This window comes from Daphnia magna, linkage group LG8 (genome assembly GCF_020631705.1).
Source record: "Daphnia magna isolate NIES linkage group LG8, ASM2063170v1.1, whole genome shotgun sequence".
Taxonomy (NCBI): domain Eukaryota; kingdom Metazoa; phylum Arthropoda; class Branchiopoda; order Diplostraca; family Daphniidae; genus Daphnia; species Daphnia magna.
In genome coordinates this window covers 5,179,331-5,204,235 of record NC_059189.1, presented here as the reverse complement: position 1 = coordinate 5,204,235, position 24,905 = coordinate 5,179,331, and the positions used below count along the sequence as shown (strand labels likewise).

At 42.1% G+C, this 24,905-nt stretch overlaps 3 protein-coding genes and 1 long non-coding RNA gene across 6 annotated transcripts; 2 read left to right on the top strand and 2 right to left on the bottom strand.

The window, feature by feature from the left end:
- Nucleotides 1–486: 486 nt before the first annotated feature.
- LOC116928286 (nuclear hormone receptor FTZ-F1) lies at nt 487–10,193 on the bottom strand. The gene is given in 13 exon segments (XM_045177877.1): nt 487–580; nt 677–856; nt 932–1,032; nt 1,100–1,358; nt 2,410–2,523; nt 2,605–2,753; nt 2,823–2,853; nt 2,855–3,090; nt 3,497–3,838; nt 5,620–6,012; nt 9,605–9,716; nt 9,824–9,910; nt 10,055–10,193. Coding segments are annotated over 12 exon segments (2,100 nt in total). The 5' UTR covers nt 10,184–10,193; the 3' UTR covers nt 487–580; nt 677–709.
- Nucleotides 10,194–11,299: 1,106 nt separating this feature from the next.
- LOC116928335 lies at nt 11,300–14,168 on the top strand. Its single transcript, XR_004397147.2, has 3 exons — nt 11,300–11,429; nt 11,508–13,935; nt 14,005–14,168. It is a non-coding gene; the product is annotated as an uncharacterized LOC116928335 (long non-coding RNA).
- A 562-nt stretch (nt 14,169–14,730) lies between these two features.
- On the bottom strand, nt 14,731–23,331 carry LOC116928299. 2 transcript variants are annotated; one of them, XM_045177878.1, is made up of 11 exons: nt 23,194–23,331; nt 17,274–17,500; nt 17,014–17,128; nt 16,719–16,886; nt 16,582–16,656; nt 16,454–16,523; nt 16,229–16,384; nt 16,067–16,161; nt 15,892–16,002; nt 15,632–15,795; nt 14,731–15,552 (listed from the first exon to the last, which is right to left on the bottom strand). In XM_045177878.1, the coding sequence occupies exons 2-11, from the start codon at nt 17,358–17,360 to the stop codon at nt 15,274–15,276; spliced, it is 1,320 nt and encodes a 439-aa protein (XP_045033813.1). In that variant the 5' UTR covers nt 17,361–17,500; nt 23,194–23,331; the 3' UTR covers nt 14,731–15,273. The 2 variants fall into 2 exon arrangements, with proteins under 2 accessions (XP_045033813.1, XP_045033814.1); XM_045177879.1 differs by lacking the exon at nt 23,194–23,331 and adding an exon at nt 20,951–21,087.
- Nucleotides 18,135–24,183, top strand: LOC116928284 (spondin-1). 2 transcript variants are annotated; one of them, XM_032935356.2, is made up of 12 exons: nt 18,135–18,515; nt 19,477–19,729; nt 20,424–20,568; nt 20,702–20,908; nt 20,987–21,241; nt 21,325–21,550; nt 21,643–21,814; nt 21,892–22,322; nt 22,398–22,571; nt 23,207–23,412; nt 23,811–23,849; nt 23,941–24,183. In XM_032935356.2, the coding sequence occupies exons 1-12, from the start codon at nt 18,311–18,313 to the stop codon at nt 23,980–23,982; spliced, it is 2,355 nt and encodes a 784-aa protein (XP_032791247.2). In that variant the 5' UTR covers nt 18,135–18,310; the 3' UTR covers nt 23,983–24,183. The 2 variants fall into 2 exon arrangements, with proteins under 2 accessions (XP_032791247.2, XP_045033811.1); XM_045177876.1 differs by lacking the exons at nt 18,135–18,515; nt 19,477–19,729 and adding an exon at nt 20,182–20,342.
- Nucleotides 24,184–24,905: the final 722 nt, after the last annotated feature.

The following is a 24,905-nucleotide window of genomic DNA, read 5'->3' as shown; positions in this document are numbered from 1 at the left end:
CAACGATCAATAAAGAGAAGAGAAAAAAAAGGGATTACACAGGAGGAAAAAAAAAGTTTTCTTGCTTTTCGTGTTGTTTTGTTGCTCTTGTTTTACAAATTTTATTTACACGGGAGAGAAAGAGAGAAGGATGGCTACAAACAATTGGAGGGTTTTTCTTCTATTCTTCCTAAAGCCAGGAGACGTTTTGTGTGTGTGACTCCATTCTTTTTTTTTTTTTTTTTTTTTGCACGAAACGGCAGTAGCAGATCTCTCGTGAGCGTGCGGACGTTCTCGTAGTGGGTCGTCTTCAGTTTTGTTTTGCCCTTTTTTTTTTCTCTCTCAGATTATAAACACCGGGATCCAGAAAATATATATATGTATATCGACACCAACGAATCTCTCTATCGTGAAAGCCTCTGGCACCGTCGTTGGTTGTAGACAATTTTCACAAAAATCTAAAACGAGAAGAGCTCAAAAACGTCTTGACGCCACTGTTTTTTTTTGTTTTGTTTTTTTAATAGTTTCTCCCAATATCTCCGAATTTCATTCGAGAGAGACACGCACTCACACACATTCAATCACACTCACATTCTCATATCTAAGAGAAAAAAAAAATCCAAGAAAAACGTTCACAAATAAATAAATACAGAACAGAAATGAGTTGACTTGAGAGCAAAAATAAAATGCATCTTACCTGGCGATGGTTTTTTGTTTAAAATGCCTCTCGTCATTTCCGCTTGGCGTGAAGCATTTCCATGAGTAATGTTTGTGTCGGCGCACAGCCGTTGAGATGCTTGAAATAGAGATACTCTTCGCCGCGGGACGACATGGCGTGAATGTCCGGTAAGATCGCCAGCATTTTAGCAAACTTGTCCTGTACAAAAAAAATAAAAAATTCAATTGCCAAAATCCAACTACAATTCAAAATCAGACAATGATGACCACTTACAGGGATATGAGTGTAGCAGTTAAGTGTGTAATCAAAAAGAGCTTGTTGGACTTGCTCCTGCGCTTCCACCACGTGGCGTCGATTCATCAATCCCTTGACATCTGATAAAAAAAATAAAAAAATTCATTAAAAAAAAATGTTCGGTATATGGAGGGGAAAGAAACACACCTGAATTGAGGAGCATGAGAAATTTGAGGCAGACGTAGTCGGGCACGTCGAAACGTATTTCAGTGAGCCGGGCAGTAACGTCGTGAAGGGGTTCGGCCAGTGATGGACAACCGAGTAGCGATAGCGATAAAAGGTCGAATTTCTGTCCGTTAGGCAGTGACGATTCGTCAGGCAGGTGATTGTGCAACCGTTGATGCAAATGATCCAAAATTAACAAATCCGACCAGGCGTGCTGGAGCAGCTTCATTTGATCATCAACCTATAGGCGCAGAATTAAAAACAATAAAATTATAATCCACGATCGTGAGTCTCGACCTTGAGATGAAATGGCCCAAAAATAGATCGCGTCCTGTCCCGACAGTTGGCGTGCGAGAAACCGAGCTAAGCCTACTGACCTCAATTTAGACTTGATTAGCTATTGAGGGTGCGAGCGGGAGACACACGATGGGCACGGAGAAGTCAGGGAGAGATGGTTTTTATTGAACGTTGGGAGGCAGCGCCGGGTGGATTACCGACGCCCCCGACCTAGTGACCCACTTTTCTGTTAGCGACGCTATCGACGTCCCCACCCCCCCTCTCTTCAAGACGTTTCTCAGGCAACTGGAATGTAACGCCGTGTTTATTGACAAAAAAATAAATAGAACTCAATGAAATGTAACAAAAAAAAATAATAATTCCAACCTAATCGTTTTATAACAGACATGTAATATTATTCTGGTTTTCATCGGAGCGAAGCGGGACGAACGAGTTTATCACATTTCGCTTTCTATCGCCAGAAAAATATGGCCGCTTTCAATTTCAACACAACGGTTGGCCAATAGAGGCTATTTTCCCTTTTGCGGCCCGCTTGAAGGAATTCACGGTCAAAAAGAAATGAAACGCTGCAAGGCAATCAATTCCTCTTTCTCTTTCTTTTCTTGAAAAAAAAAAGAAAAACCCAAAAGGAGCTAATAATTAACTGGTTATGATAATAAGTATAGGTAACTTGCTACCAAGTAGCCAATGATAGAACGCACCAAAAGAAACGAGAAATGGTTGTGTGTGTGTGTGTGTGTGTGTGATATCTACGGTGTTTGTCCGTCCCACTGACCTACTCTCTCACGCGGCTTTATACGATTATAATCATCATCATAAATAGAAAGCCTACAGGCACAGCGACAGTCCTAGACCGTGAGCCGAAAAAAAAAAACTTTCCATTTCACTCGATCCCAAAGTCATAACTCTCTTTTTGGGGCCATTAAAAATTCTTAATCATATACCACTTTCAATGTTCGATCGTAAAAGAAACACACAAAATGTTTTTTCTTTACCTTTAGATCCTTGAAATAATAGGAATTGCGTGCCCAGTCCACTTGGGTAAAGAGGTTTTGGTCCAGCACCTTACACAGCAGTTCAAACAAATCCACTTCACATTGATTGTAGGTCTACAGATGTTTAAAAAAAAAATAATGAATTAAATCAATGAAATAAGAATGAGAAGATTAAAAAATAATAATAAATCTTACTTGACTCTGAAGAAGACCAAACAAAGCGCTTTGCCATTCTTTATCGTCAAGAGACTGGACAAATTCGCGGATCAATGGCGGAACTTTAGCTCCGCTAACTGATCCGGCTCCGACATTGGGAACGTTGTTATTACCCAGCATTGTGTTACCTGATCAAGCCAAATGACGAACAGGTTACGCAATGGTAATTAAATTGAGCATTGGCGTTTTTCTTTTACCAGTCAACAGTCCCTCAAAATGGAAGGATTTTCGGTGAGACGGATGAAGTGGAGGAATGCTGTTGGGGTGTAGGAGCGCCTCCTCCTCCTCCTCCGCCGGACGGGTGATTATTTGGAGAAGGTGTGTGCGGATGAGAGGGTCCCGCTCCCGATGTCGTGCCCATGTTATTATTATTGTGGTTATTTGTATTATTGTTATTGTGCGGGCCGCCTGATCCGGATGGTCCCGTAGAACCGTTCAACGAGCCCAACGGCTGGCCAGAAGGTCCTACATGTTTTTTCAACCCAGCAACAAAGCAACAACAAAAGAAATCAATTCCAAGTCCCGGATGATGTTCCTTTGCCGCAACATGATCCGCCTTATTGTTCAAATTGACCCAATTGGGGTCCCAGACTTTAATATTCTTTCTTTGAAAACTCATTTGATTCCCTCCCTTTTGTTTTTCGAATCTTAACCACAAAAAAGAAGAAGGAGCAAGATTTGTCGAGCGATGGATATCGGAAGCCATACACAATTCCCCTACAGCCCAAGCATCCAGTTGCATTGGGGTCAATCTCTCTCTAGATAATGGAAATAATCGGACACCCAAAAGCTGGATCAGCGTGTCCCGTCCAAACTAATTGGTGTGTAGGGATTGCGCACACATACAATAAACCAAAAATATGAATCTGACCTGGATAGCCGAGTGATGCGGCAAGTGGACTCGGGCTGGAATCGGGACTGGATGTCAACGAAGAAACTTGGGCAATTTGAATTTCGTGCTTGACACCACCGCCACTGCTGCCACCACCGTAGACGCTGCTGCCGGACGGAGAATAGCCCATGTCCGTGTACATTCCAGACTGCCCTGCTCCGCTGTTGCTGTTGTTGGGTGACGGATTGCTACCTCCACCGTTGCTACCTCGAGGCGTCGTCAATTGTCTTTCACGCATCACCTGCAATTTACGCGCTCGATCTCGTTTGTACATGGGTCCAAATTTATTCCGACCGCCACGCATTCGGTCCGCTCTCACAGCTATTTTAAAATCATAAAAAAATTTTTTAGATTAATTGATTTTCGATTTAGAAATCATAAACTCATGGTCTAAAAAAATATATATATATGTATATGCAAGCGTGACGGGGAATCGGTGGGAAAGAACGGAATTTCGGGGTGGAGGACAAGTCCCGCACGGATGGCTTTTCAGGTTGGGCCGTGACTCATCTACACACCTCTTTCTATTTTGCTCATTTCTTATATATTTAACGTTGGTTCATTGGGGAGTTCTCCATAACGTCAAAAAGAAGAAGGTTTAAGATAAGTTTTGTATTTTATCAGGCCCTTAAAAACGGGCCACGAGTTTCGCAATAGGCGTACGGGAGTCGTCGACGGTGGGTGAGAGTCCGTCGTGCACGGCCTCCTCCCGCCGACGACCATGACCTACTTGGCTATAATACAAAAAAATAAAAAAATAACTACGTTGACGGCGTTGCCAACTCGATTCTTGCACACTCCTTCATTCTCTCTCTTTTCGTTCGAATGGGGGGAAGAGAGAGAGAGACAGAGGCTCCATAGAAAGACACACACACATAGAGAAAAAAAAAACTGAAAGCTCAGAGTGTGTGTGTGTGTGTGTGTGTGGGTGACCTACTTTTCTCTCTCAAACAGATTTCAAACGAGAGGGGAACACCTCCTCTCTAGATACTTGATTTCTTTTAAGGATAGAACGAAATACAAGAAAATGTCAAAATCCCTATTTTTATTCGTTTAAAAAAGGGGGATTTATTTCTTATAACAGACCCATTAACTGCCCAATAGATGAGAATTTCAAAAAATCAATAGCTGCTACTAGCAATTAAGTTATTCATGTCCCCTCCCAAAAAAAATGATGGGAAAATATTGAAAATGACACAGAAAGAATCCCGAAAACTGTTAAAGGAAATTTGAATGCGTGTTTACTCTATCTCGGAACGAATATCCCGAGGCGACGTGAGGCCAACTTTCACTTGTATACGTTTTAGGCCTATTCTTCTCTCTTTTTAAAATCTACGCCAGACGTATCCGTTGGTTCGTTTTTCTTATAAAAATTCCTGCAAGAAGATGCTTCAAACGCCGCAAGCTTTGAATCTCCCCTTGGATCACTTGGAAAAAAGATTCCCAAACAACCAAAGATTGGACACACTTTCACTTTCATTCTCGTTTTTTTTTTTTAGACTCACGTCGTGTTACGGGACTTGTAGGAGGAGGGCATTTAAAGTTCCATTTTCCTTTTTTGTTTTGTTTTACCGAACAAAAAAATCCGTGGCAAAAGAATTAAGATCAATTTCGTGATAACCTTGAATCCGTTTGCGGACTGATTCCTCGGCAATTTTCAGTTTCGTAGAAGCGTGTCATCAACAAAGGGAAAGTGGTGAGCGTTTCAGGAGAGGGGGAGGAAATTTCCCTACACACCCAAGAAAATAAAATGAGACGGTGTGTGTAGGGATTCTATTCACGTCCCCCTTCTTCCAATCGTAAAAAAGAGAAAGGGACCTACTCTTTCCACACACACACACACACAGAGCAGACCCTACACCACTAGATTGTATGGGACCTTTCTCCCCTTGTGGTCATCTTCCCATCCAAAAAAGGTTGGGACCCCCACAATATTTTCCAGTTCAAAAATACAATAAATGAAAACACTTGACAATCGCTGTATCAAAACCTGCCTTTCCCACGACCCTATAAAAAAATGGGTGCGTGAACGTGAACGAAAAAAAAAAGGGAAAACACGTGACCCCGATTGGGCCAGACAGAATAGAACAATTGAAGCTTACCTTCAAGTTTCATGCCGACTTCAAGGCACTTTTGGAATCGGCAATAAGGGCACCTCTTGCGTTGTGATTTGTCAATGTGGCAGGATCGATCAGCGACGCAAGAATAGGCTTTTTTGTTCTGAACGGTCCGTTTGAAGAATCCCTTGCACGATTCGCAGGTGAGCAGACCGTAATGATAGCCAGAGACTTTATCGCCGCAAACCGGACACAATTCTTCGATGCCTTCTTTCGTATCGGGCAGGTCGTGTCGTCCCGAAGCCGAGCTCGTTCCAGGTGGTAAAGAGCTGGCCGATGATTGGCCAGACATGGATGGAACAATGACGATAGGATCCATGAGAGGTGATGGACTGAGGGCCGCGTTGCTGCTGGCCGCATTGCTCGTTTCGTACTCGCCTGCGTTATTCGGATTGTAAATGCAATAGGAATCGAGCCCAGTCAGGCCGACTGTCACGCCCACACCCAGTAGATTGCCGCCGGCCTCGACGCCACCAGAGCTCAAGTGACTCATTGCATAGCTCATGGCCGCCGACGAGCTACTGTTGTTGTTGTTATTATTATTGTTATTGCTACTGGCACTGAACGGCGACATGGTAGACGCGGGACTGGATGAAGCCATTGAAAGAGAAGCAATCGACAATTCAGAATTCGGAGAGCTCAGCGTCCTATGATGCAAATGCTGAGCTCCCGCTAGGTGGTGGTGGTGATGGTGATGATGATGGAGTTGTTGTTGTTGTTGCTGTGGATGGCCAACCATGTGATGATGCTGGCCACTGGGTCCATTGCCACTGTTTGAACCACCACCACCACCACCACCACCACCGTTGGGGCTGTGTAAACGTTCGATTTGGACACTGACCTGGTCCGTATCGACTGATGGGCCTGACAAGTTTATGAAACCGGACGAACTGTTGGTTCCGAGTGGTGCAATAGCTGCGAGATCCATGTCAACTAGCATCTCAACCAATAGACATGAGATCTCACACAATTGTTTTTAAACAAGATTTGAAAAAAATGATAATCAACGCGGCTATACGCAGCACGAAAAAACGCTCACCAGAGGGCTACACACACACCTGTTGCACTATGGGTATGGAAAGAGAACGCACACGCACAGACGAAAAAAAAAAAAGTCTTTCAAAAAGAATTGTAATCCTCACACACAAGATTCCTGTGCGTGTCTGTATGTGTGTGTGTGTGTTTGGAAGCAAGAGAGAGAGAGAGAGGGAAAAATTGAGGACAAGTCACACACTATAGAAACCACCTGCCCGCTTGATGGCGTTGTTGGCGCTCCGAAAGCGAAAGTTGACCGCAATTCCGAAACACACAGGGGCGGCACATGTGATGACAACCGATAGGAAAAATAAATAGAATTCACACACACAACGACGGCGGTCGTACGGCACAAAACAACACGAGAATCATATGCACTTTAATTGTCGGACAAAAGGGCAGCACCGACTAGTCAGAGAGACGGATCGAGACTGAAGACTAAGAGTCTTGAATTGCTCAGACTAACCATTGGCCTAGTGGGCGGAACTTGTCAGAGAGGGAGGGGGTTTTCTTCTTTCGAGAGAAAAATGTGTGTGTCTCTGCTGGATGAATGTTAAAGAAATGTGTGTAAAAAAAAACTCGGGAGAAAAAAAAAAACGTTTTGTTGAAGACACTGAGAAAGACACGTCCGATCGGACGCGTGTTCTGCAAGAGAGTCCCGAGACACACACTGTCTACTCTGCTGTGTGTAGCGGGTGGTGGTGAGCGCGAGGAGGAGTGAAAGTGACTCCCCTTCAAGAAGAAGAGAAGAAAAAAAAAAAAGGGAGAAGAAGAAGAAAAAAGAAAAAAAAAAGGCCCCAAAAAAAGAGGTGGGTTAGACATTACTCCGCCCACCACCTCGTGTCCTACTTTCTAACCACCACCTCCAAAGAGGGGTCCTCTCTTTTCCCTTTCTATCCACATCATCTTTGATTCTATTGACTATGTTTTGTTTTTTTGTTCTTACGAGTAGAAAAATATTCAAATGAGTTTAAGGGGTGTTTTTTTTTGTTTTTTTGAAAAATATTCAAATTTTTCTTTCTCTGTCTCCAAATCGACATTTACTTTAAGTTTTACGTGTCCTCGTTTTTTTAGAAAATGATAGATTAGAAAAACAAAAATCGAGTGTGACACAACATTAGTCACGTCGATCTGTAGGGAGTTATCGTAACAATTCGTATCAAACAAAAGTGAACGTGATTGCAATAGTGACCCCGATACCTAGTGTGCTACTGCACTAGACCTACTTTCCAACGATACGGACTCGACTTGAAAGAGAGAGAGAGAAAAAGGAGGTGGGAGGGGGGTAGCCCTGAGGGGGGATAAGGAGGGGGGGAATGCTGCAATCTGGTTTGCCATACACATCGTGTATAGTGTGTGTGTGTGTGTGTTAGCCTGGGCCACGCTCTGGCGCACCGGCGCACGCGGGCTACCACAAAACTTTCCCTTTTCATTCGCATGGCCGCCATTTTTTCTCTCTCTTTCTGTGTTTGTTTCGATTACATAAAGATATACGCGTATATGACACTTGGATACAAACTAAACAATTCTCATGTGAGATTAAATATTAGTTTAATTCAATTATCTTAGTTTTTATTCGAATAACTTGGGGGGGGTAGAAGATTTTCGTTTGTTTTATTTATTGAAAAATTATTTCGCGTGCGTGAACAAATGGGTCGCCATCGGTTGCGCCGGCGCATCGATTGACGTCACGCAAAAAAAAAAGCGTCGCTCACGCGGGATTCGCCTTGACCCACTAACACCCTGCACTAGACCTACTATAGCAAAATGAAAAACAAAAGCCAAACCACTTTTTTTTTTCGTGCGTGTGTTTCATTCTACAACACGTATTCTCCGACGTGACCGGTGCCAAAAGGGAAATTCCGACCCTATTTTCTAATTTTACAACTACCATAGTAGAATTTCACATTTGCCCGTACGCATGTTTGTTTGGCAAGGGGATTATCTTCTTTTTTTAAATGTTTTGAGAGAATTGTTTTAGCTAGTTAAACGATTTTCTGATAATGCATCCCAAGATAGATTACGGAATGGGAATGGAAAGGGGGAGATTGAAAGCTTTTGTGGAATAAGAAACATTAAAAGATCATTGGCTGGTTAAAAAAAAAAAATCGGATTAGCGTTTACTAATGACGTAGAACCTTGAAATGGATAATCGAGATTCAACAGCACATGCAACAAGTTGCATTTGGGAGGGTGGAAAGAATTAGTAATACTAAAATTCAATAGAATTCACAGCTGGCTGTTAAGTGGAATTTTAATCTTAATGCGATTCGATTGAAATAGAAGGTTACGATGATGAATTTCAAAATAGAAAGAGATTACATCAGCATTTGAGAAGAAAAACTTGAAATTAAGTAGGTCTAGTGTAATGGGTCACTGGGACAGCGGGACTCCCGAACGACACCTCTTTCGCCATATCGATTTTTTTTCTCCTTTTATTTCAAGGCCGCCATTTCGAACAGAATCGTTAATCACGAATTGGCTCTTTTTTTTTGAAACGCATTTTATTCGAAGTGCTTCAGCCTTGAAATAAAGCTGGTACCCTTATATTATCAGGTTGCAATTGAAGGTAAGAACGTATTGTTGTTGTTGGGTAATATAAAAATGTAAAAATTACTTATTTAAGAGCGTACGCATATATACCTATTAATTCGATTGTCAAGAAGTGGGGTGGGATCGGGACTGACCCACTTGCCTCATTCCCTACTGACTTTGGCACTACTTTCGCTTTTCAACGCTTTCTTTTTTTGTTTTTCGGGAATGGCGCAATTTTTCTCTCTCTTTCTCTAAATTGAAACCACGAATTCGGGATAATGCGTGAATCATTTCAAGATGTTTAAATTATATAGCGTTCAAGGTTTTTCTGCTAATCGCCGTTCAGTGCCAAACCAAAAGAATCGTCTTAATTAAAAGCATATTGAACGGAAATAAAAACCGTGTGGTGAATCTTGGAGCTGGATGAGCATCAGGTGATCTGAATCAGCTGGAAGGCAGGTGGGCCCACTTTCGTGGGCGGATAGCTCGTCAGGTTGGAGGGAATCGCGTTTCTACGGGATTGCACATCAAAAATTGAAGTCATTTTTGTGTATGTTAAATATCACATACACAAATGGCTTCATCAGAACGAGCCATAGTTAACTAAAAGAGGTGTAACCTGTTGTGAGAGGAAAATCATGGCGTGTGCCGAGGACAAGCGGAGCTCTTTACTCAATTCGGCTGAAGATTCCGAAGTTGACGACAACTGTACAAAAAGAAAAAAGACATATCATTTCCATGGTGACTGTTGAAAATCGATCGGCTTATTGATTCGTGAATCGGCAATCAAAAACGGCCAGGCTAAATATAAGACACAAACAAGAGGCATCGAATGGCAGAAGAAAGAAACCTGCGATTGCTGAGACCCATCAGTGCTGCCATCTGACGGTGATCCATGGCGGTCACGCCCGACGACTCCTGCCGACGTCAGCTCGCTGAACGAAGGCAACAAAGCTGCTGCTTCTGCTTGACATTCCATTTTCTCGTGTTTTTGTTTTCTCTCTTTCAAGTAGAGCCGTCTCGCCGTGATAATTTGAATTATTTTCTTTTTAGCTTTGTGGGGGATCCTACGATATATCAAGGTCGTTATTCGAATGCATTTTAATCAGTGGATGACGAAGTCGTTCGAACAGCAAGTAGAAAAAGAAAGAAAACGAAATAAAAACAAATTTAGGTCGCTGGGTCGGTTGGTCAATAGGTTACGCGATCACAGACTGGACGAAGAAATCCCGAACTTTAGCCAGTGGCCATTCAAGATAAGACCCTACATGTTTATATTTGTAAAAATGTATATGGACAGAGAGAGAGAGAGAGAGAAAGATGAAAAAAGCGAACACACAATGATAGATCAGTGTGTGTGTGTTTATATATAAAGTAACGTGGCTTAAAAAAGAAGAAGCCCGAGTTTCACTTTCACTCGAATGGAAAGAGCAAAGAGAATCGGTTAAAAAGTGGTAGAGTGAGAAAGAAAAGAAAGAAATGAGAAGAGAATAATAATCGTCGTTGGAGCTCCCCGAAGCTGAAACGACCCTGAGGCGATGGTACAGGCCCCCACAACCAAACCAACCACTTGTATGTCCCACTGACTCACTGAAAGAAAAAAAAATATCATACAAACCCATTCACGCTCCCTTGTTGAAAGAGAAAAGAGACGAAAACGAAATAAACACAGCTCACTTTTTGCCCTTTCACGAATATCACTCGACAAAGTTTGGCTTCCAAGCACTGATTCCTTATTTTCAATTTAAACCACGTTATGATGATTGACGGAAAACCTCGTTGCTGAAAATTTCACGCGGGACGGCTGACACTGGTTATCAAAATAGATACACACACACACACACACACACACACGGTTTTCACACACAGTTGCAGAGTTTGGGTATTTCGTTTTTTTTCCCCAGATGGATGTATCTCACTGGCAGCTTGCGAATACGGTGGCGTGTGTGTGCGGGACTGCTGCACGACTGAAAATGTAGGTCAAGGCCTCGCTCTGCAGTTAGCAGACTCCCTCGCGCCGAATCAACTGAGCGTGGGCGGCGTTGCCGAAAACCTCTTTTCGCCTTCCCAGTGTGTACTTTTTTGGCTGGTTTCCCTTTTTGCTAGTGAGATTATTGGGGTGCACACAGAAGAGCGTTCGGGAGTGACGCCTTTACCTCACCAGGTGATGCGTCTCTGATTGGGATGCACCTCTCGAGGGCTCGGGTGTTGGCGGGTTATCCATGGTACCTTCTTTTTTCCCTCCCCTTCTTTCTTTCGTTCTGAACACACCACGTTACGCCTAACATAATGGGTACTTTTAGGGGGCGAGTTTTAGAGCATCCAGAGCCATCTATACTTCACATTTTCAACTGACCGAAAAATTGTTGTATTCACTTTTTTTTTCGTTTTTTTTTCTGATTTTAGGTTACACAATGACGAGGTGAGAAATTTGTTTTAAACAGGTTAGTTTGTTTTGGCGTCTTTATTTTGACGGGTATAAGTGATAGGCGACAAATGGGAAAGTTTTCAGCTTTTTTTTTTTTTTTTCAAATTGAATGTTGAGCTCAATTACGCTGTCTCCATGGCGACTTCGGATTCTGAAGAAATAATAATTCTATGGATACACTGAAAACTTATTTGATGAGCGGAATACGGTTTATGTACTTACGCTGTTCGTCTTCCTCGTTAAACATGAATTCATCTTGGATGTCCTTCAGATACTGCGTAGAGCGCGTTTCATCCAGAAATAACGAGTACGCCTTTTTAATATCTTCGACAGCAATCTTTTCACGGGAAATGGAGGAAAGAATAGCTAATAAATAAGACGAGCACTTCAATAACAATTTGGGTACCGACCTCCATAGGCTTTTCGCTTGCGCGCTATGAGATTGGCAACTGTGATGAGCTGAATGGCGTAACGTAAGCTTGTTTCCATGGAAAGCCTTGTCAGAACGAGAAGTGCATCTTCCTGCATCTCTGCATCTTCCTCTTCACACCTGTTCAAGGAAAAGTCGTAATTAGGATCCGTTTCACGTAAATCGCTTAAAAATACAACTCGCCTGATCTTCAGAATCTGTTTCATCTCTTTTTCCTCGTAGGGTTGGGTGGCGATAATGACCATACGATCGAGTAAATCAATAGGAATGCCATGAGGGGACCGATATTTTGTTCCACGAATTTTCGTAATTCCACGATTGGTAGCCATGATCAATACAGGCGCCATATCGTCTTCCAGGGCACGATTCAAAAAGGAAAAACATTCCATATCGAGCATATGGACCTAAGGGACACTTTAGTTAGAAATGCATCCCGAAAAAAAAAAAAAAAAAAAAACAAAAAAACGTAAAGTTGGTTCACACTAGTCATACTTCATCAATAAATAAAACTCCAGGGACGATTTCCGCCTTTCCTTCTTCACGCCATTCGGCTACTTTACTATTTATCTGGTCGCGAACTTCGGATTTGATTTCGCCAGTGTCCCCTATTGGTTGGATGTCAAATGGAGATTATTTAAATTTCAAGGCCGAAAAAGCAAACATCTCAGCTCACCGGAGAAGAGGGCGAGAAAACCCTGAGTTCTGCTATTGATTACATCAATCTCGTGCAAGGTGACTGTGTGAGTCACTTCTTTCCGCTTTTGTAATTCACCTACGCAAATAGACGAAATGTGGCGTAAGTATATTGTGTCACACCGCAAGGAAACACGTGACCAAAATGGTGAGTTTACCTTCCGGACATTGAACGAATCTAGTTTGAGGCCCAGTGGCATCATAATCTCTAGCCCTAGTGAATGATCGCCCAAGTTTCGAAATTTTGCCGGTGGCTTTGTCTATCGTAATGACGTCTCCAGCTTGTGCCTATGCCATGAAAGAAGGTAAGGTGAAAAGTCTTTACAACATTTACACCACAGTTTCCCACCTTTTCCTTGATGAGGGATTCAATCATTTTGTTTCCCAAATCATAGACTGTTTCCATGTCTGTTGTTTTCAAGGTAAGCTTTCCCACTTTAGCACCAGTCCCAGTTGCAGGTCTATCAATTTGGACTTCAACAACCTCACCCTCAATAATCTCTGTTTCTTCCCTGTTGAAAACAAATAAAGAAAAATGTCAACTGAGAATTTTGTACTAAAACAGTTGTTGATCATAGAACCATACTTGATACGGACTCCAATGGATTTGCGAAAAGCTTGGGTTAGAGCTTCAGTTTTGCTCATTTCAAGGCTGTAAATCTCTGATCCAGCCATAGATGTGAAAGGTGTATTGTCACCAAGAGCCTGTGCCATACCCATGGCAATTGCAGTTTTCCCTAAAAGATAAACCATATTACTAGTGATGACACACAGTTACTTCACTTTTATTTGTGATTTAGAACAAACTAACCTGTTCCTGGTTGTCCAGCGATCAATACAGCTCTGCCTGCAATTTTTCCTTCTCTGATCATTTCCAGAACAACGCCAGAGGCTCTTCGAGCTGTCAACTGGCCAACCATACCTTGAGACACCTGAAAATGGCATTATTACATGATGACCAGAAATTTATGGGTATTCATTAGCAGAATTTTGATTGATATACCTCTCTTGGTTCCAAAGCATCATCAAGTCCGAAGGCCTCGAATGTGAGAATGTGTGCCGATTCGTTCAATACGGGAGAATTCCCGAACTTCTGCTACTTTAACTGAAGGAATGGCCTATGTATTAAAAGATTTCATCGAAAAAGCCATGGAAATGTGAGAAAAATGTACAAAATCAGGTATAAGTTCGAAAATATTCAACCATACACGTGTAGTCTACTTACCGCCATGATTTGCTTTAATTTCAGACTTCAGTTTCCTAACTTCTGTAACAAGCCGTCGGTGGTAACCATGGAAACACGTTTAATTTTGACGATTGTTTCACGAATCTTCACCCCTCTTTAGTATTCTATTTTGTGTCTCTGTTTAAAATAATTTAACATTTTTGTGAATAAACCGGTTGTAATTTTAATACGTTAAGTTTATAATGGACAGGTCTTACAGTCTGATGCGGCAACACTGGATCTTGCACGAAATTCAAAAGTTTCTATGTAACATTTTTAGCAAATTCCTACTCTCTTACATCAAACAAATGTCGATTGAAGTGCAATTGCCCTAGTCACGTTTAGCATGTCACAGCAAGTTCTGTAACCGAAGGAACTCGACGAACAAAAAGTACGAGGAGATCGCAGAAATGAGAGGAAAGCAAAATTGATTGAAATTTTCAACTGTTTAAGTTGGTAAGAGGAATTCATTAACCAATCGTGGAAAAGGAGAATTTCAATAGACAAACTCACTGGAAGAGTAAATCAAATAATCATGTCTATAGCATCCCACTAGTGAACCTGACTGGTGGGGACTAAGAAGCCAATCCCACTGCTACGAATGTTAATGCATCAAATGTGTGATTCGGTGATCGCAAGCATGTGATCAACTAATTGTCACCATTCAAAGTTATAAATCACTTGTAGGAAAACGTAGGACTATTGATTATCTTCTTATTAATTTCGCCATTGTACGTTTGGACGAGTTGGTGAAGGGTATTTTAATTTATTTGCTTGTGATCTAAATGCTTTGGCATTTGAAGAACATTGTTCACTATTTGACTTAAAGCGAATACAATCAGCCATTTGGCCATTTTTTCAGTTAGGTTATAAAAGCAATTGCATCTTTTAAGGGCAGCAATTGCACGACGATTCAAAACATTTACGCGTGGTAGACTGAGACAGTCACGTCATTAACGTAAAATTTGATATTTGCTTATAAATGTTCATCAGTCAAAGCTAACCATGCTGACGGCGTGGAGTGATAAGAAGCGTGTAGTGCCTACCCATCGAACGGAACAAATGGATCAATATGTAGCTCATAATATTGAGAGAGTACATGAAAAGGCTTTTTCAGAAAAAAAAGAGTGGGCGGGGTTCTTCCTTATCAAACGGACACTTAATTTACAAATGCATCAATATAAATTGCTTCCTTTTTTTTTTTTTTAAATATATTTTCTTTCTGCGAAAGACTTTCATTGTCATATACACACCGTAAGCGCATGGCAGTGACGAATGAAGGATTTCCTTTACTTATTTCTTCTTCTTTCTCTTGCCATCTTCGGTTGTGTTCGAATTACGGTAGACGACTTCCGTGCCTGAACGAAAGTGGAGATTGATAAAAACGAGTAAAGCAAGCCAACAAACGCCAGCAATGACGACGATGTATTCGGCGTGATTAGGAAAAGGCGTGCCGCAAGCGGTGTAGAACTCCATGCCCTCAGAAGGCGGTTTCCCACCTGGTAGACAGTGGAAGTCAAAGTAACCTTCGTCATAGTCGGAAGTGCACAGATACTTTCGTTTCAACAAAGTCTATGCCAATAAAAAAAAAGAAGAGATAATTGAGGATTAACTTTAAAAATGGAATATGAATTTCAAAAGCAAACGTTACCATGCCGAACGCTGTTTGAACGGGGGACGTTTCATTACATGGACCAGTCTTTTCATGAACACCGATGGATACTTCATCTTCAGGTTTGAACAGCAAAACGCAGCTCAAATAGCAGCTGTAGTGAAGAATCAAACTCAAGACACATTCGTTGAAGCCTTTGAAACCTATGATGTGACAGGTAACACACGTAGGCAATCGAAGCATTTGTATACTTAATACGATTCTCGAAAAAAGAAACCTTCCATATCTTGTGCACTTACCTGGTGTCGTTCTCGAGCCAACAATGGGGTTACGATCCGCAGACCAAACAATGAGAAAGAATGTCAACGTCAGGAGTGCGACGCAGTTTTCCGTATGAACACCGGCGATATCTACGCAAAATATTAAAATTCCTTAACGTCAAATATGCAAAGCGTAATCTGATGGAAGACTTACCGTGAAGCGGGTGGTAGAACGGGATAAACTGGAGGACGCCACCAGGCATTCCGCACAGGCCAGTTAATATGGCACACAACATTTCGCGTTTGTGGCTAATGTGTAACAAAAATTCAGTGACATTATGTAAGAGACTACGATGATGAGCTTAGCAAAACATACTCTCCAGCCTGCCATTTGTCGGTTGATTTTCCAATAATCAAACGCTTCCAGCAGTGAAACCAGAAAGTAAAAGAAGCCGCAAAAGTTGCATGAAAGTAAAACGAGTTCCAAGGCACCCAGTAGTGTCGGTCAAAAATGTTAGGATCTGTATCGTGCCTGTGTCATTAATTTATTTAAGCTAAAAATTCCTTGCTGAAAACGCAAAATATTTTATTGGTTTCGTACCATGTCCAGTGAAGGAACTTTACGGCCGTTATGTCGTACGGCAAGTCGATCAACACCACACACAAACCGACTAATAAATAAACAAATCAATATCAAGGAATACGTTATCAATCTAATCAATTAATTACCTGCAAAGGGTTCAGCCCAATTAGGCAACTTTAGCCGTGATATAGCCACGGATGCGTTGTAGATAAACGCGGGATCTGCATCGTGAATAAAGCGATAAAAAATTCCAAAAGGTCGGACAAGGTGTAAAGGTGAATACATAGCATCATTATGTGAAGCGGTAATCGCCTGCCCAGCAAAACGATGGTCGTCTGCGAGTGCCAAAAGTTGTCGATATCGGGTAACCAATAGGCGGCGCATTCGACAGTTAATCCATGAAAAATGGTGGCCAGCCATAAATACTTGAAACGACCACCAACTCGCCTAGCTAAAAATAAAGGATTGGAACAAAAGGGCAGAAAAAACGTGTCATCATAACGAGGCTCGACAGAATTAAGAAGACGATGGAAAACGTGAAAAAAAAATTATAATCGTTGAGTCAAACGAAAACTTACAGTGGATGAAAGTGAGCAGCCCAACAGTCAAATAGGTCAACTCCGAGATAAGATATGTTGGCTGCGACTTCCAGCAATCTCGAGGGTCCCGGATTTTCACCAGCCAGTCCAACCACTTGTTTCACCAAAACAAAAAGGCATAAATAAATTTTAAATAATAATAATAATAATCAAGAGTATTTCAACATATTTTTTCCCCCCATTTCATCCTCAGTCGTCGCGTAAACAAGACTTAAGAGCAAGACAAAAAATGTTCTTACGCTGGTAAATTCCATGGAAGATAGTTCGACTCCAAAGTTGGGCAACTGGCTGAGATTACGTGCAACATGATCCTCCACTTGGGCCATGACGGCTTCTCTTTCACTACGGCCACACGACGAATCTTCCCGAATAATTCAGCAGCGTTCTCCAACAGCCACTGGGAAGAAGCCGAGTCGAATGCGGAATTGATGAACTTAGTTGGATCTTTTTAAAAAGGTGCACGGACCTAGGATGATAATAAAATGAGGAAGGAAGAAGCTGTACTGATAACAAAGTCCAAATGTCTGCCAAACTGTCAATAATCGCTGGCCAATGTCCAAGGCGTTCGACAAGACCGTTAAATCGCTCGTTACTAAGGCTACACACGTTATCAAACCTACTATGCATTGGTAACGGATATTAAATCTTAGTCCTCCAAATTCATGAAATATTGCAACAGGTTTCATTCCACCGTGCAGACGCGTTTTAAAAAATCCAGGGTGGATTCCCCGTGATCATGTTACACTTAACGCGATGGGTAAACTTGGCTGAGTGGACCAAGGGTGTGTCTCCATCAAATGGACGATTTTCAATTAGAGGAAAAAGAATTTATGTGACAAACATCCGGTCATTCAATATATAAAGCGAGGCTTCAAACAGCGAGAGATTATGAAGGCAACCATTTATAGTCATCCGGCATGGATGTTTATTAAATATAAACAAACAGGCGATGATGGGTGCTGTGAAAGGAAGCGCTAGAGCTTAAATCAAATCAAAAAAACGTTGGGAAACAATGGTAGTTCATAACGTGAATGACGCACTTTCAAAATGGGCGATGCGCGCCGGTCTGCGTGGCGACGTAGCAAGGAAAAAGGGAGCACTCAGTGAGGCATTTCTTTCGTGAACGAGTGGACGGTCCGCACGCTAGTTCCCGCATATATACTAAATTGTAGTAAAAGGTTTCGTGAAATAAAGCCATTGAAAAGAGCTTCTTTCTTACTCACGCTTCGACGACGCCAAGTCCCCCGCTGGCATTGCTCAACTCGAATTGACGAGAATGAGAATGCGACTCATTTGTTCGTTATCGTTCTTCTTATTGTTTTCAACGGTGTCGGCGAATTTATCATCCGGGCTACGGAGAGGAGAAACTTGCATCCGGCAACCGGAGGGCGTGGAAGGTGGCAAGACTTCCGGTGACAATGGATATCGCATTAAAATCAGCGGCAATCCCGACAAATATTTCCCTGGAGAAGTTTACACAGGTATATCATTCGCAACTACAACTTAATTCGTTTAGCGCGTTATTCGCTCCACTTTTGAATTGATGCCTAATGAGCCAGTCAAGGCTTCGTAAGGGCGGATTGTCCCGAAAACAATCGCCGACAACAAATATGCTCCATACGTCTGATGTAAATCACAATCCCTGATTAGAATGTGCCTGTCATCAATAAGAAAATTAAAGCTCGGTTGAATGAGACTAATCAATTGCGGCAAGGGAACACTAATTAGAGAAAGGCATTAGCCCAAAAAGCCGTAGTCTATGCTGCTTTCTCACTTCTTCGAGTAAACAGCAGCGGGCATTTGGGAATCGGATCTGAGCAAGGGAGGGAGTTGTGCACTCGATCGGGTTTCTCTCCTGTCACGGCCAGGATCCAAACAGAGGTAAAGCTGATGGCGGGCGATCGACCCGGTAACGCGGATAGATGGACGAGAGAGAAACCTTACTGGTGCGCTACTGTACCAACAAGGCCATTCTATAACTTCATTTGGTTTGCTTCATGATACGATTCTGATCCAGTCTTTCGCTCCGACTATTCAAATTAGAAAAAAAACAAGTCAATTAAGAACACTATCTAGATGCTTCGACCATCGCAGTAAGCGGAAGGGCGATGCTCTGGTTTTTTCTTTTACAAGTTATGCTGATTAAGAAAACTTGTCGAGTTTCGCAAAATGTTAACGCTTCGTGGAATCGTTGAGTATTGAAAATGGAGAGAAAGGATATTGGGTCGAGGACCCGACGATATAGCTGGCGCCTCTTGTGACGTATGAGTCGATGGCTAGTCCCTTTTTTTTTTTTTGTAAGCTGATGGGTCGTTAATTCCAGCTGACTGTGCATGTGACGCGGACTCCTGTTACTTCCACTAACTTTGTGCGTCTCAGAACGATAATGTCGGGGGCGTTTTATGTGAAACCTGTGTGACGTTTTTAATTTTATTGTTCCAGTTACGCTGCAAAACTTGAGATCGTCGAATGTTTTACAAAAATTTGTCGGCTTCTTGCTAACGGCTACGCCTTCCATTACTTCGATTCCGACGTCACCCGACACAGCCGGAAGCTTCCGGCTTTTTAGCGACTCATTAAGCCGATTCAGCGACGTCTGTCCCAATGGGATTACGCAAACGTCTTCGGTACCTAAAACGGAAATACAGGTCCTATGGACCGCTCCCGGGCCCGGCACCGGTTGCATCAAGTTCAGGTAAAACATATTTGATTGCTTTGTTGATTGCTGCCCCAAAATCTAATTACAGAAAATGCATGCCTGTTATTATGCAAAAACGTAAAAAACCGGTTCGTGGTGAAGGGAATGGAGGGGGTTTAGCGATAAAATATTAAAAGCCGTTCAATCCGGGGAAGAAGAAGCGTGAATTGCTTATTGAACAATTTACATGCAAAAAAGTCTTTTTTCGCCTCTTAAAAAAAGGGGGAAATAAAACTGAATGCAAATAGCCAGAAATTTAAAACATTTTCAGACAGGATAAAGTCAACACTGCGCATCAAATGGGCCGTCTTAACTCTACAGAAGAGTGTGGTCTGTTGTGCATTATTTGGGTAGGAACGGGGCCCGGTCGGATTACCATCGCAGATGTTCTTTTTAAAGCAAAACAAGAAAATATAGTATATATTCCCAGCGATCGTGGGAGTGGTTATCCCTACGCGGCAGCGAAACATCGAAGGCGGTCAGTCGTCGAGAACGCTGGTCCGATTAGGATGTCGATTTTAAACGTTCAGTCACGGTGGATCATTCTGACAGGTTTGCTCGGTTTATTGGTCGTAAACGGACAGCTTCAATTGAATTGCTCCCATCCAGAGTAAGGGTCGCTTAATACGTAAAAATCGAGAGGACTTCTAGCTTGACGGGCAATGACTTATTATTTTCATTTTTCACGCAGCGCTGTAGTGGTGGAAAATCGGGAACTATGGTTCGCGGACGACAACGGCCTAACCAAAGAATTGTGCGCCGATCCGCAAGAGAACGAGGACGAACAGCCCGAAATCAACGAGCCCTGCTGCGCTTGCGATGAGGCCAAATACGAGGTATTACTTCCCTATAATAAAAATCCCATAGCCCTATTCCCCTATCGCTTTTTTATTTTTGCCCGGCCCCACCATGAATGTAATACCATTAACTAGTGATTTACTGTTATGGCACTTGGTTCGTTCGTGACAGGTCATGTTCGAGGGTTTTTGGTCCCGTCAGACGCACCCGCGCGATTTCCCAGCAAACGAGTGGCTGACACACTTTAGCGACATTATTGGAGCATCGCATAGCGCCGACTATCGCGTATGGGAATACGGCGGAATCGCTTCCGACGGACTCCGGCAAGTGGCAGAATGGGGATCGACGCAAGCGTTGGAATCCGAATTAAAATCCGAGGTAATTTACTTATACGATATAGCTGTCACGTTAGTGTCTTACCTTCCTTATGGTACGTATATGTTTTCCCTTTTATAGAGCGATCACATCCGAACGATTATCAAATCACGTGGGCTTTGGTATCCGAACGTCAATGGCAAGACCTACGCCGTTTTCCGAGTCGATCGCAAACACCATCTCATGTCACTCGTCTCCATGTTGGGTCCATCGCCCGATTGGATTGTGGGCGTTTCAGCGTTAGAACTTTGTTCGCGTAATTGCACTTGGGTAGAGAACAAGACCCTAAATCTTTACCCATGGGACGCTGGTACCGATAGCGGTATCACCTACACCGTACGAATCAATATATTCAATTGCACTTCAAAATGAAAGTAATGCCTGATGATTCAATACCTTTTGACCCTTTTTTACAACAGTCGACCAATTCGATGACTAATCCTCGTGAGAAGATTACACGCATTACATCGTCCTACCCGGCGGATCCACGTTCACCTTTCTACGATCCGACAGGATCTGATATGAAACCGTTGGCCCGAGTGGTCATTACACGACAGCGTGTGTACGAAAAAGCCTGCACGGACACATCTACGATTACTGAGGATGCTATTAGTCATCCGGACAACTCCGGGGACGCCCTCAGACGTGAGTAAACCATAATTACGCTAACTGTAACTACTTGAAAATATTCAGAAGTTAAAAAATAAAAAATATGAAACCTGGATATTTGTTTGTAGCCGAGTGTGCTGTGACTGAATGGGGCCAATTCAGTCCCTGCTCCGTCACTTGCGGTAAGGGTCTTCGCATGCGTCAGCGATTTTACATTAATCAAATGAAAGCCGAGATGACCAGGTGCGATCGTCAACTCGAAGAAAAAGAAATGTGCGCCAGCGCTGTCGAGCTTTGTGGGTAAATATTTTCGAAATGAAAACTTGAACGATTAAAGCAATGTCCACTTTGCACTATACATACTTCTTAAAAAATAGCGACGGATCTATGGTGAAGGACGACGTTTGTGCCGTTTCGGAATGGTCGCAATGGTCCTCTTGTTCCGTTACGTGCGGAAAGGGCTTCCGGACCAGGACTAGACGATACTATGACCGTATGGGTCGTAAGAAATGCCATTTGGAAACCTCGGAACAAGAAATGTGCATGGGTATGAATTTCGAATGCGAAGATTCCGGATTCGATGAATCGGAAGATCCTGAATGTCTTGTCAGCGATTGGAGTGATTGGTCACCCTGTAGCGCTACTTGTGGAAAAGGTATGCAAGTACGTAGCCGGATCCCGCTGGTGATTGGAAATAATGGCGTGGCTGCTACCTTTCTACCTGGCCACTGCAACATGGATACTATGGAGAAAACTGTCTGCATGGCAGATAAACCCGACTGTTCCTTCAGTATGGCCGACGCTAAAGGTTCGGATTTTGTTAATTAATTTTTGAAAATACTGAAAAGAAGTAATTATGATTCTTTTTACGGACTTACAATAGCTATCTGTATGGAAGAGGTAGACCCTGGACCGTGTCGTGGACCTTTCTCTCGTTGGTACTTTGACGCTCACAAGGGGATGTGCATTCCATTTACGTACGGTGGTTGCCGCGGAAATCGGAACAACTTTGAAAGGCGCGAGGATTGCGTCAATACGTGCGAACTATTAGCACGCGGTAAGTGCTTTCACGTGGGGGATTTATCTTTGGAGTATTTCAGCTCACGCATAAAAGAATCTTTGTAAGCATGTGCTCAATGATGTGCCATGCAGAAATACGTGCATCACACTCTCGCCTCTCTTGGATCCGTCCAGTTATATCCGCCGTATTGCGCTACACACTGCCACAGACTCTCTCCGATCGTTGTCTCAACGATCTCAATTGTAGGCTAAACTTCTTCCTGCTCTTTCTATTCTTTTCGTCAAATGGCACGCCCTTATCCGTTACGATAGAGCTGTGGAGCACGGAAACATTTAGTACTGGATGATTTACTGCTCAGTTGCAGTAAGATGGAATGCGATATTAGTATTCTTTGCATATTTCCATTGTATGTTTGCACCGTTAGTCATCTGATCTAGTTTGCCAAGGAAAAAGAAAGTATACCAAGTGTTTTTTAAACATTTAGTTTTATGCCATGCATCATTGATGTTTAGATGAGCTACCCAATTTAAACTAGTGAGATTGCATCCAATTAAAACAAGAGTTAATGTCCCTGTTGCCACGGAATGCATTTAGAGATATGATTGCTTTCTGTATGTTCATAACCATGTAATAGTAGCAGTTATTTAATCAAACATACCTATGTTTTCTAGCTGGTGGAGATGATCACCTTTCAGATCAGTTTGATGATGATTTTGGTGGATTCAATGGAATGGACAAAGCAAACATGGGTATCAATCATCACCAGAACCATCCACAAGCATCTCCTATTGACTGTATGATCACTGAATGGACACAATGGTCACCTTGCAATGTTACCTGTGGAAAAGGATGGAGAGAGAAACAAAGGATGATCAAGGTACTGAATAATAATGTTTGCTAAGCTGGCAGATGAGCATGCATTAAGGATGAACAACTGTTTGAAATCATGAACGAATACAAGCGGCTAGCTTGAAATTATGGCGAAAAATTTAACCAACCTGCACTCGTGTTATCTGATTATGTAGTATATTTCCTTTCCCTCCTTTCTTTCGTTGTGCTGAGTTGAGTTAAGGGCTTATTATATGCGTGGCATTGGCAAATGGGATTGCCATGTCGTGAGCAGACTGTCTAATTTCGAACTTTTTTTTATTTTTACGAAGAAAGTGCCATCTATGGACTATTTTTTCTTTTCAAAACTGCCATCTATGGATAGTTTTTAACTTTTTTGAAAAAAACGCCATCTAGAAATAATTTTTTCAACCTTTAATATTTTAGGTTCCAGCCCAAAACGGTGGTAAACCTTGTCCGAAAAAGGTACAGCAAATATATAATTATCCTAATACTACGCATAACAATGTGATATTAATTAAAGGGCAAACCATAATTACCTTTGTTTTCTGTTAAGATTACGAAAAGACGCCAGTGCTACCGCAGACCCTGCAAGTAAAAGCAAAGTCTACTACGAGGGACAAATCTTCCAAATAGGGAAGTCGTGATCGACTATTATAAGACGTCGTGAATAATATTTTTCAAAATAAATTCTTTTTTGTCCAGCTCTTGCTTTTTATACGTTTTAACACCACCTCATGTGTAGTGGAAGCGAAAAATTCGAAACCAGAAAAATTAATACAGCAGCCAATAATGTTTATCTCATACTACGTAATAAGACTATTTACCTTTTCATCTTGCATCCTTTTCCGAAAAAAAAAAAGGATGTATGTTTAGTATCGAGATATGCAAATTTATAAACGCAATGAGTAGTTTAAGGGTTAAGGCCAACTTCCCGTAACAGTTACCAATGGGTTGCGAAGCATGAAGTGCGCAAAAGCGGATATGTTTGATGTCTTAACAAATCACGCGCGTTTTCGTTTCATTCTCCCAGACTTCCACGATATTCATTTGTACGATTCCTTACTGAAAAATCAATATACCATGACTGCACTAGTACGCAATTCTTATTCATTTTTCAATCAACTACTTTTGCATAGATACGCACAATGTGTAGAATGCGAGGCTGAGCAATGCGAGAATAGTATGTATACATAAAGTTACCTTTCGTTGAACTGATGACAGGCTTTACAGGTACAACTAGGCTACTATTTTCTGTCCTGTCGTCTAAGTCAATAAGATCTGGGACTGCCTACAAGTGAGTTATCCGAATATTTTATTACCGCATGACAAAGACTTTTTCAACTGCATCTTTTATGATCTTCCATGAATTGTGCGATCGAGCAGCCTGTTTCTTTCCATCCTTGGAATCCTAGTGAAAAAGGATGGGAAGGAAAGTTGCTCGAATTCAGAAATTGTAAACATTTGAACTCGACAGCACACACACGATTACGTGAACGAATTCTTGTTCTTCGCTGACGC

Coding starts and splice junctions, on each gene's coding strand:
- LOC116928284 (XM_032935356.2), top strand. CDS start 18,311: ATGAGAATGCGACTCATTTGTTCGTTATCGTTCTTCTTATTGTTTTCA. Junction 20,909..20,986: donor AATCCGAATTAAAATCCGAG/GTAATTTACTTA, acceptor TCCCTTTTATAG/AGCGATCACATCCGAACGAT. Junction 23,413..23,810: donor AGAAACAAAGGATGATCAAG/GTACTGAATAAT, acceptor TTAATATTTTAG/GTTCCAGCCCAAAACGGTGG.
- LOC116928299 (XM_045177878.1), bottom strand. CDS start 17,360: ATGGCCCAAGTGGAGGATCATGTTGCACGTAATCTCAGCCAGTTGCCC. Junction 16,657..16,718: donor GCTTCACATAATGATGCTAT/GTATTCACCTTT, acceptor TTCACGATGCAG/ATCCCGCGTTTATCTACAAC. Junction 15,553..15,631: donor TTCAAACAGCGTTCGGCATG/GTAACGTTTGCT, acceptor TTATTGGCATAG/ACTTTGTTGAAACGAAAGTA.